The sequence below is a fragment of the Phyllobates terribilis genome, unplaced genomic scaffold (genome assembly GCF_046119375.1).
Source record: "Phyllobates terribilis strain yellow unplaced genomic scaffold, ASM4611937v1 Scaffold_8__6_contigs__length_399053987, whole genome shotgun sequence".
Lineage (NCBI taxonomy): Eukaryota > Metazoa > Chordata > Amphibia > Anura > Dendrobatidae > Phyllobates > Phyllobates terribilis.
In genome coordinates, this window is record NW_027362768.1 from 164046712 (window position 1) to 164058892 (window position 12181).

Genomic DNA, 12181 nt, shown 5'->3' on the forward strand with positions numbered 1-12181 from the left:
TCTATTTGTGACCTACTTGAATTGTCCACTTTGCCAGCGGCTGATATATTACTTGTAAGGCTGGTACAGCAGCACAGAGACCTATTGGAAGCAGGAAGCCCAGCGGCGGGTAGTCAGAAGGAGTAATATTATCTCTCCTTCGTTTCAGGGGAGAGAGAATTATTGGGTCTAGTAGGTAGCGGCATTGCACAATGATGCTGACTCTTGCTGGTTTTTAAAGCACTAACTGGAGGAGTCTGGAGTTGGGGTCAGCAAGTAGCTCAACCCTTGTAGCATTAGACAGATCCAGCGAATTACCAGTAGACCTATGTTCCTTCTGATACTGTAAGTTTCCACATCACACTGAGCTTCACCTGCTTGTCTAAATTCTCCTACCTGGCTCACAGTGTAATGTTGGAGGGTCCCTTCAATGTAGCCTCTCCCCCAACTATCACCAATCCTGCAAGTTAGGAAACAGGCAGAAAAGAACGACACTGTGCCCCATAATATACAGGATAACTTTCCTATCACAGGGATCTGACTACTAGGTGTTAGAACCCTCCTGTTAGTTTTTTCTATCGTGTGTTTTGCGGTCATGTGACCATCTGCCTTTATATTCCAGCTCCGCCCTTCTGGCTGTGCTGGACTTCAGTGTTGTTTGACTGTTTTGCTAGCCTGGTGCTTCGGTGCCTATCTAAATGTGGGTCCATTTAAAGTGCTTCAGGTTGTTAACCCGTCTGCTGTTAGGTTGGATGTCCCTACTTCCTGGAAGATTAATCCTGTGTTTCATGTTTCCTTGTTGAAAAAGGCTGACGTATCTGATAGGGACGCCACTTTCACAGTTCCTCCTGTGGTGGAAGACGACAAATTTGAAATTTCGCATATCTTGAATTCTAGATGGCATAGAGGGAGATTACAGTATCTTGTCTCCTGGAAGGGTTTCGGTCCCGAAGATAACTCCTAGGTAAGGACGGATGATGTCTCTGCTCCTAAGCTTGTTAAAGCTTTCCACAGGAGGTTTCCGGATAGGCCTGGGCCTGGAGGATCTAGAGGATCCTCATAAAAGAGGGGGTACTGTTAGAACCCTCCTGTTAGTTTTTTCTATCTTGTGTTTTGCGGTCACGTGACCATCTGCCTTTATATTCCAGCTCCGCCCTTCTGGCTGTGCTGGACTTCAGTGTTGTTTGACTGTTTTGCTAGCCTGGTGCTTCGGTGCCTATCTCTGTCAGTTCACTTGGTCCTCTTGGACCTCTAGTACTTTTTGTCAGTTTGTCTTTTGTGTTCTGCAACAACTTCTGTTTAGGAGGTGTCCCATTTTTGTCCCAGTCCTTAGTACTTTTAGGGACCCCTCCCTTATTTCTATAGGTGTTCGTTCAGACTAGCCGAGGACAAAGGTGGGTCTGTTCACAAGGAACAGGCAGCCCGCTACATCGTAGGGATTCAGCTTAGTCTTACTGTAGGGACAGCTTTCCCCTATCTTTCCTTAGTACTTGTTGCAGATCATAACACTAGGACCCTACTGATCATGAGAACAGAAATCTGAAGAGTCCAGTCTAGATAGAGCGGAGGTCGAGCAGGAAATTGTACACAGCTATTTCCAGCAGCCACATAAAGAATGAAAGGAGTAGCAGTGCGCAAACTCAACCTCCGCTCAATTCAGTCCGGCTCTCCAAACCTCCATTTTCAGAATTGGTGGGCAGAATTTCCAACTTGATTTTTATTTTGTAGTTGATTAAATCATGAATTTGCAATGTTTTTTACGGACAGATTGAAAAACCATAGTAAATTGTTAAGATTATAGGTGATTCATATCTACAGTCCATAGTTCTGGTTAGAAGACATCAGATGCCTTCACTGTGAACTGTAAAAGGAAGATAATTACAGTCATGATAATCTCTACAAGTTTCTTCAGCTTAAAAAAAATAATGCACTCGTCACATTTTTTTACAGATAAGAAAAAAAAGTGTCCAATTTACAGACTGTCCATGAGTTTCTGAATAATTGGCAAGCTTGTTAGTGAGGTTCCCTATGAATAGGATATGACTTCCAACTTCCTATGGATAGTTCACTAATATCACTTGCCCGGACAACCCCTTTAACGACTTCTTTCCATCTGTATATAACTTTCTAAGGTTCCTTTACTCCCTTATGTATAGGTCTAACCATTATGTGATACTCAGCTTTTTTTCCTCCTAATTAGATTTTGACCTTTCTCACTTCTCTATGTACTTCCCAGTGACTCCATTCAAACACCTTTCTTTTTTACCATTATACAGGTCTTAACCGGCAGCAACCAATGGGACTCAGGTACAACCATATACTATTTGGAAAAGTCTGTCCAGAATTGGTCTTCATTGATGAATTACGGCCAAAAAATAAAACTTTGACATGGGAGGAAGTCCAAGTGACACAACTATGTATGAAAACATAGGAAATGGTGTACAGAAAATGGCAGCAGGGGCTCTGGACTCAATCAAAAAGTGATTTGCTATTTTTTTTCTACAGTTACCATGACAAGTAATTCAATTTACGTCACCCTTCCTGTACCCATGAAAGGTTTTCTGGGGACTTGGAACTAATTGCACAACATATTATTTTACTTTACAACATAAAGGTCTGGTGTCTGCTAAATTTGTCGACCACTATAAAAATAATGGCAGCTTTGGTGGACATACGTAGCTGCCTTATCTAATTTTTGACCGGTTTTAGACATTTGTTGTTGGGATCCACAGAAGATCCGATGTCTGTGGTGGGCAATAAACATTAGATAGTTTTCAGATTCCATAGAGAATTGGCTCGTTTGCTAATAATATCTTATATCTGTGGCAGACAATAGCTGGGTTATTCATCAGGAATATTTTCATCAGATGGTTTAATCTGAAGAAGTGAGTCATGGTATAAATCATGGGGCTATTGGATGACCAGGTGAGTTTATAAACTGAAAAGTATCTGTAACATCATGGAAGCGTCATGGCCTGAGATAAGACGTCTACTGTGTGTAGCGTATTCTGCAGATTATGTATATGTTCTGAATAAACTACCACAGGGGATTTTGCATTGTATCTTGTCCATTTGTGGTTGTCCCATTATGCAAATCTTTTCAGTTTACTTACCTCCAGATCGAACGCTCAAAGCATCCACTGCAAAGTCACCAAGAGACATGTTGTGATCCTTCATATATTTATAAAACACATCTGCAATCTGCTGGCTGGAAAGAGCTGGTTGGAATAAGAGAGCTTTCACGATCACCGATCCGGCTCTGTCAGAACAGAAACATGTAACCGCTTGTGAATATCTGATGTGTCACATTTATCTAATTATATAGGTAAGAAATCAATGCTTACAGTACTAGAGTATGCAACCTTTTGCGATTATATTTTGATATTGCTTAAATGATGCAAAATATAAAAAAAATGAATCAACTTTTCAAATTGTCTTAATGGAAAAATATTCTGTTTTACTGTATACAACCTGTAAGCGGTCAGATTCTAGTGTTTCGGTCGCTCCTTTGCGCGGAAAAAACTTGCGTCACTGGAGAACTGAGTAAACACCAAGCCAGTTCTTGGGCAGTCATAGGGGGATTAAATGTGTTGTCCACTTTCAAAGATTATTGCTCAGGAATAGGGATGAGCGGACCCGTGGAAGTTCAGGTTCTGGTACCCGATCCAAACTTTAGTTCAAAGTTTGGTTTGGGGACCAGAACTGTACCTGAACTTGAACCAGAAGCCGAACCCCATTGTAAACAATGAGAACCAGAACTTTGGAACTGGAAAATTCTCTCTCTCTTTGAAACAGACTTTCCTCGAAACTCCAAACATTAAAACGGACTTCTGGGAGAAGTCCATGTTCGGAGTTTTGCACTGGGCACTGAGTGTCCGGTACGAATCCTGAACTTTTATAAGTTCAGGTACGCTTATCTCTACTCAGGGTGGCAAAAACAAACAAACTGAGCTTTTACTCAATTTTGTAGGATTCAGTATTCCATCTCATTGCTGCTCTGGTCTTTGTTGATCAGCTGCAGTGGTGATGTCTCATCGATAGTACTGCAGCCAGTCACTGAGTTGGTACTACCAATGTAGACAGCAAGTGCCACTAAGCTCAGCGATTGGCTGCAGCGCTATCTATGTGACACCACTGCAGCAGTTGTTCTATAAAGAGCAGAGCAGCAACAAAAGTTAGTGTTGGACTTTGGGAGTGTGAGTAAAAGCTTGGTTTGGCTTTTAAAGCAATAATCTTTGAAATGGGAGAACTAATCTAAGATATGAACACTCCTGAACCCAAATAAGGATGCCATTTAAAATCCATATTTATTCAAACTTCTAATGAAAATCATCATCAACAAGAAGTGCATCATTGAAAAAAAACAGAGATTGAGTTCTAATGTGTCTCAGAAAGCTATGAGTAAGGTAGGGTTTTGCATTATACGACGTTAGGTGATTGACGGTCGGTTACTAACTTATTTAGACAGGCCTTTGCAGAAAAGAGAAAAGGAGGTACACTCAGAAAATGCGCACACCTCAATACACTTAATTATAAAAATATGCAAGCTTTATTAACCTCATTTAAAAACACTTAAAACACACATAAATACTAACACCTAAGACCCATAAGTGATAATTGGCCATACCAAGATCAATCTATAATCAACACAGTGTACAATACAATAATTTCATATATTGTCATCATTTAAATGCCCTATGTAAGGTTTCTGCAAGGATAGCACATTAAAGGGTATATATTTTAACACATGATTAAATAGTATAAATAGTACATGAATCAATATATTAGGATCTTATATCAATATACCCAACATGCCAATAAAAAATCAGGTCAAAAAGCCTTATATACAGCATTAATCAAGCATAGCTCTAAACTTGCAACCTGTACCATTAACTATCCTACATGACTTATGATGACAATCAGACTAGTGAAGTCATCACACACATATGGCCATATCACCCCTTAGAGATCATATGTGGATCAGAGGACAGACCCCAAGCGTATCGCTGTGAAAACACAGCTTCATCAGGGAAGGTATGAAGGTATATGCTTTTTGGTTATTTAGACTGGCCAACCTCTAATCCATATATGTCAAACTCTGGCCCAGCAACACCAGAACCACCACCTCTATGTGGGGCCATTATTCTGTATGGAGGACTATGTGGGGCCATTATTCTGTATAGAGGACTATGTGGTGCCCATTATACTTTATGGAGGACTATGTGGGGCCCATTATACTGTATGGAGGACTATGTGGGGTCATTATTCTGTTTGGAGGACAGTGTGGGGCCCATTATACTGTATGGAGGACTATGTGGGGCCTATTAGTCTGTATGGAGGAATATGTGCTGCCCATTATACTGTATGGAGGACAATGTGTGCCCATAATACTGTATGGAGGACTATGTGGGGCCCATTATACTGTATGGAGGACTATGTGGGGCCCATTATACTGTATGGAGGACTATGTGGGGCCCATTGTACTGTATGGAGGACTATGTGGGGCAATTATACTGTATGAAGGACTATGTGGACCATTATACTGTATGGAGGACTATGTGAGGCAATTATACTGTATGAAGGACTATGTGGGGCCCATTATTCTGTATGGAGGACTATGTGGGGCCCATTATACTGTATGGAGGACTATGTGGGGCCCATTATTCTGTATGGAGGACTTTGTGGGGCCCATTATACTGTATGGAAATCTGTGTGGAGTCATTATACTGTTTGGAGGACTAAGCGGGACCCTTTATTCTGTATCAAGGACTGTGTGGGTCCATTATACTGGATGATGGACTATGTGGGGCCCATTATTCTGTATGGTGGAATATGTGGGGACCATTATACTGTATGGAGGACTATGTGGGGCCCATTATACTGTATGGAAGACTATGTTGGGCCCATTATACTTTATACTGGTTAACAATGATAACCATCCCGATAACAATGATTTTAAAGCTTGCATAAAAATATTCTCACCAAGTTGAAGAGTGTGCTCGTTCATCACATGTTCCATGGGAGTGGAGAAGAGGGAACATTTAGCAGCGGGCACACGTGGTAGCTACTGTAGCGGCTCCAGCTGACAGTGCCCGCTCCTCTGCCGACGCAACCTCTCCTTCCCCCCCAATACTCACCTATCCTCCTCGTTCCCCTGCTGATTTGGGGCCCTCACGGCTCACGGGCTCCATAGCAGTGGCGTGGCCTGCCGCCATTGGTGGTACTCCACTGCCTCTGCTAGAGAAGAGCAAATCCGGACATACAAATTTGGTGTTCGCACCGAACACTTACTGTCTGGTGCTAAATGCTGAACACGGACTTTCCCTGGAAGTCCTTTGCAGTGTTCGGAGTTCCGGGGAAAGTGAGAGAGAGAATTTTTTTCCAGCTTCAGAGTTCGAGTCGCCATTGTTTTCAATGGGGTTCGGGTTCTGGTTCAAGTTCGGGTACTGTTCTGGTACCTAAACTGAACTTTGGACTAAAGTTCCAGTTGGATACCAAAACCCGAACTTCCTCGGGTCTGTTCATCCCTAATTAGAGATGAGTGAACCCGAATAGAAATGTTTGGGGCTAGTACCAGACAGTTACTGTCCGGTGCTAAACGCTGAATACGGACTTTCACCAGATGTCTGTTGCAATATTTGAAGATCCGGGGAAGTCCGTGAGAGAGAGGGCAAGGGGGAGAGGTGGAATTTTTTTCTTTCTAGTTCGGGTCTCCTTTATTCTCAATGGGGTTCGGCTTCTGGTTGAAGTTCCAGTGCTGTTCTGGTACCCAAACCAAACTTTGAACTAAAGCTAGGGTCGGGTACCAGAACCCGAACTTCCACCTGTCTGCTCATCCCTAACCCTAATCTCTGCTTTTTTTTTCAGGATATTCATCTTGTTGGTTTTTAACAAGAAGTTTCGATAAATAAGAATTTTAAATGACTTCTGGATGTTGAAATGTTCATCTGTCAATCCCACTATGACGGGTGTAGCTAAACAACCTATAAAAGTTACTTTATCTACCCATATAATGGAAAATATTGTCACAATAATTACTTATAAAATGCTCGAGAAATTCCATTACGTCATTGGTAACTGTGTCCCATTTTCAACTGGAGTTTCCCTGTAAGGTTATGTGCACACTGTGCATTTTTGGTACGTTTTTTCCTTGCGGAAATGGGCCAAAAATGCTAGGGAATCCTTGTACCAGCTAATACAATGACAATCCTGAAGTGCTGTGCGCATGATCAGGTATTTTCCTGTCAGGATTGTCATTGTGTTTAAATCTGCAGCATGTCAATTCTTTGTGCGTTTTTGCCGTGTTTTTCATCCATTGACTTCAATTGAGTCAGTCAAATCCACAGCAAAACGCTGGTATAAAAATATTTGCGTATTGGTTGTGGATTTTTACTGCGTATTTGACTGAGTCAAGTGAAGTCATTGGGTCAAAAACGCAGCAAAAACGCACAAAGAATTGACCGCGGGTGACAGGCATCAGCTGATGAGAAACTAATCCTCCCATCAGCCTATGCCTGCTACTGCTGATAATAGCGAGAGCTGGGAGCTGTCATCAGCTGGCATCTGTGCTCGCAGTGAAAGTTAAAATAAATTAATCTAAAATAAAAACACCTTATACTAACCTGTCCACCTTTATCCTAATGTTCCACGGCAATCCGATCACCCAGCAGCTGGCAATACACTGACAGGAGCGCCATCGCTCCCGGCAGTGTATAGCACTAAGCTGTCGGGACAGAAGTCACATGAGTTCATCAGCTGATGATCAGCTGATCAGCTTTGGTGAACTCACTTATGGCATTGGTGCTCTGTGAGAATTTTCTCATGCAGCATCGGTGCAGTAAATGAGGTCACCGGAACTTAACAGCTGATTATCAGCTGATAATAAGAATAATTTTTATTTTTATAGCGCCAACATATTCCGCAGCACTTTACAAATTTTAAGGGGGACTTATACAGACAGTACAGAATAAGCATATCTCATATCGAAAGGAGCTGATGAATTCATGTGACCTCAGTCCCGGTAGCTCAGCGCTGTACACTGACAGGAGATGGCAAGGATCCATGTCCCCTTCCTTGGCTATTAATATGCTCACAGCTGTTAGCCTTTGCTAGTTAGCTTTTATAGTGGGACCTTACGTCAATTTTTTCTGGGGTCCCCTGTAATTTAGCCAGTAAATGCTAAGCAAACAGCTGTGGGTTATTAATAGCCAGGGAACATCTTTGGCTAATGGCCCCTTTCCCGCCTAGTAATATCAGCCTCCAGAGGTCGGTTTTCCCTCTGTTGGTTATAAAAATGATGCTGGAGCCCACGCCATTTTTTTTATTTAATTCTTCATTTTCTTTCATTTATAAGCAATCCCATGCCCACTGTACTTGTTTTTGACGCTGCATTAACTCACCCGCAGCAGGTCAATTCCACTGCAAATTTTGACCGATTGAAATGTCATTACATGCGGTGGATCCACATGTACTGACAAAAACTGACAAAAATATGCTGCATCCAAAGCGCTGCTGGTTGCTGATTGTGGGGATGTAGCAGCTGTTATTAATAGCCAGGGAACATGTTGGCTAAAAAAAATAGGTTAAAAATAGCAGCCCTCAGCTGCCCCAGAAATGACACTTCATATCTGAATGGGATTAGGGCTAATGGTTTTAGGGTTTATGGGATTAGGTGTCGCTGACATCAAGCTCTAGTGAAGAAGAGGTGTCAACTGGACATCCTCATTACTAAACCTGTAAGTAAAGAGTTATATAAACACACACGGAGAATAAAACACTTTATTTGAAATACAACAGACACATTATTTATTCATTTAAATTAACCAATATACTCACCCTAGGTCCGACGGTAATCCAAGGGTTAAAGCGATGCCCAATGTTTCTTTTGTCAAATATCTTTATTTAGCTCCAAAAAATATTCATTGCTGTACAAAAACGCATAAAAAACCACATGCAAAAACACACCAAATCGCGGCAAAAATACACGTTTGTTCTGCAGCATTTTTGCTGCCAAGACATGCAAAAACCTTGCAGAAATTTCTGCAATCAAATACTGAACGTGTGCACATAGCCTAAAAGTTTATTTTTTTTGGCTCAGTTTGTTGTGGAATAACTTTATGGTAAATTCTGATAATCTGGCATGCAGCTTGATAATTAGACATTAACCCCACATATCCAATGCTCCCCAGTAATATTTACCCTGAATTGATTTATTGCAGAACCATCACAGGATGCAGTAAACGGTGAGACATTGACACATTGCCACTGATACTAAGATATATCCGATGCCCCTTGTCATACTAGGTCCTGCATAGTCCAAGAACACCACAAAGACCACCAGGTGTCATCACATTTACAAAAGATGTAGACTGTGAGCTCTTGTGCAGTTTTACATCTTGCAGTCTAGTTTTGTATAAAGCAGTTTTCCCAAGATAGAAAGTTATACCCCAGCGATTCTGAGAACGTGGATTTGCTGAGCTTCGTCTGAATGGATCATAGGTCAAGCATGTGCTTCACAGAGAATAAATGGAGTGGACATTCTCTACCTCCGGTCGACTCAGACAGGGCCCTGTTGTCGTGATTGCTGGGGCTGGACTTTCAGCAGTCACCTATGGATGGCTGATAACTTATTATCTTGAGAAAACCGCTTCAGTTGTTTTAAATTTTGTTTTTTCATCATAAGACATCTGTAAACTTACGTCATTGAGACAACTTGTGCATAATGGAAGTTGTCAATGTCCATGAAGACCATATTAAGCTGCAAAGACAAAAAAAAACAAGAAGGGGAAAGAGTTCTTAAATGAGCGGTTCAGGATATACAGACTCAACTAACCCATGAGAGAGTGTGTTTTAATGTGCTTCACTTCATACAGTCACAGGAGACCAAGCAGCATAGTCTTTTGGACCTCATGATGTCTATAAGCTTTACATATAGTTAATACAGATCTAATTATCACTTGCAGTATAACAATGATGGTACAGAGTTCAAGAAATACCATAGAGGCCAAAAATTTCGATCCACACAGCTACGAAATAGCATGCTATAATTCTGACTGCCTGCAGACACCACTATGAGGAGCTCACATTTATACAGCCACTACTGTGAGAGATCACATCATGTAGATTTATACAGTCACCTCTGGGGGGAGCTCACTGCATAGACATTTATACAGCCACCACTAGGGGAAGATCGCTGCATACAGATTTATTCACGCCCATCGACGCCCCTGTCACATGATTGCGGGGCGCCAATGGGATGGCATGACAACCGGGCACACAGCATTGCCTGGCCACATGAAGATAGATTGATGTCTCCCATCGGTCCCCTGCTGAACCCTGGATGATGCAGGGGGAAACGCGTCGGGACGACTGATGAGGGACTACAAATGATAAGTGTCATTTCTCTATATCAATGATACCATAATGATGGTGTGGTTGCTGCAATTGTCCAGATTTATGCAGGCAGCCATTTGGCTAGAATAATAAGGGTTATTTAATGGTTATACTTTTGTTCCCCTGGGGATTTGACCAGTGGGATTTTTTGCTCTCTTGAGGATTAGACTGATGAACAGCGACATTTTGGACTTGAGAGATTACCCCCTGTATATTGGTTAAGGATTAGGGGTCTCTCATGTCCCTAGAGACTACCTCTATCTGTGAGATCCCCGTGACTCAGTCACTTCCAATTTTTGCTCAAATTATATGGCTTTGGGTGTACACCTTTAAATGCTAATCATGCAAACAGAATCTGGATGTAGACTACTAATGTTCATGATGTCAAATTAAATTTTGATATACATATATGTATTATTTTCTGTCTTTTTCACTATCTGTATTTTGTATGTGAATTGCGATAGGGTGTAATAGGGTTACAAGGGATACCGACGTTGAGCGGGGCACCACACAGTACAAATTAGGGTGCCAACTTCCGCTGCCAGGAAGGGAGAGAAAAAAGGGACAATTAGGGACTTGACAGGTCAGTCTGTACTGCTTCCTAGCCAAACTAAGAATAACCCTGTATATTTTATATACCTATAGTATCTCTGTTATGTACCTTTTTAGAATGATTAGTCCTATACGCTTTTAAAACATTAATAAAAGATAATTTTTAGGGGCCTAATAATTTTTCTGTTGGTTGTTAATCATCTCGGCAGGAGACCCTGGTGCTTGCCATGGCAGATACGCTATGAGTGCCGCCCTGTGGCCGGCGTTCATAGCAGATGATCATTTCTGATGCCCTGCTATGTGTAGCATAGGCGATCAGAATACCGCAGCTTCAAGTCTCCTAAGGAGATTATTGAAGCAAGCAAATAGAGTAAAAAAATGTAATTAAAAATATATAAAAGTTCAAATCACCCCCCTTTTGCCCCATTCAAAATAAAACAAAAAAAATCAAAAATACACTTATTTGGTATTGCTGTGCTCAGAAATGCCTGATGTACCAAAACAGGCGATCAAAGTATTATATCTATCCCAAAATGGTATAAAAAAAAGTCAGCTCGGTGTGTAAAAAATAAGCCCTCACCCGGCCCCAGAACCTGAAAAATGGAGACGCTACGGGTCTCGGAAAATGGCACCATTTTTTTTTTTACAAACTTTGGATTTTTTTTAACCACTTAAATAAAAAAGAACCTATATATGTTTGGTATTTGCAAACTCGTAATGACCTGGAGAATCATAATGGCAGGTCAGTTTGAGCATTTAGTGAACATGGTAAAAAACCCAACAACAATTGTGGAATTGCACTTTTTTTTGCAATTTCGCCCCACTTGGAATTTGTTTCCCACTTACCAGTACACGATACCTTAAAATCAATGGTGTCGTTCAAACATACAACTCGTCTCACAAAAAAAAAGTCATCACATGGCCATATTGATGGAAAAATAAAAAAGTTATGGCTCTGGGAAGAAGGAGAACAAAAAATGAAAACGCAAAAACTGAAAATCCCAACTTGATGAGAGGGTTAAAGGAGTTTTCCCTTAATAAAGTGTCACCAGCAAAACGTCTCCTTCATTCCCTCGTTTGGTGGGAGTCTCATTTGTCGGAATCTCCATCAATCATAAAGAGATGATATCTATGTCCTAGTGATATACTATTAATGTATATGATAGGAAAACAACTCTAAAAGGGATGTCCGTTGCTAAAACACTTTTTTAGGATTCATACTTACCATATTCACCTCTCATCACCCCCATGGATCCAG

At 41.3% G+C, this 12181-nt stretch overlaps 1 protein-coding gene across 22 annotated transcripts in view; it reads right to left on the reverse strand.

Moving 5' to 3' along the window:
• Positions 1–12181, reverse strand: part of LOC141156998 (uncharacterized) — an 88772-nt gene that overhangs the window by 54646 nt on the left and 21945 nt on the right. For all 22 annotated transcript variants that reach the window (XM_073643665.1, XM_073643659.1, XM_073643664.1 and 19 more), the window contains exons 9-10: positions 9678–9736; positions 3093–3238 (exon numbers count right to left, since the gene is read on the reverse strand). In XM_073643665.1, the coding sequence (XP_073499766.1) occupies positions 3093–3238; positions 9678–9736 (205 nt within the window). The remainder of the gene's footprint in view (positions 1–3092; positions 3239–9677; positions 9737–12181) is intronic.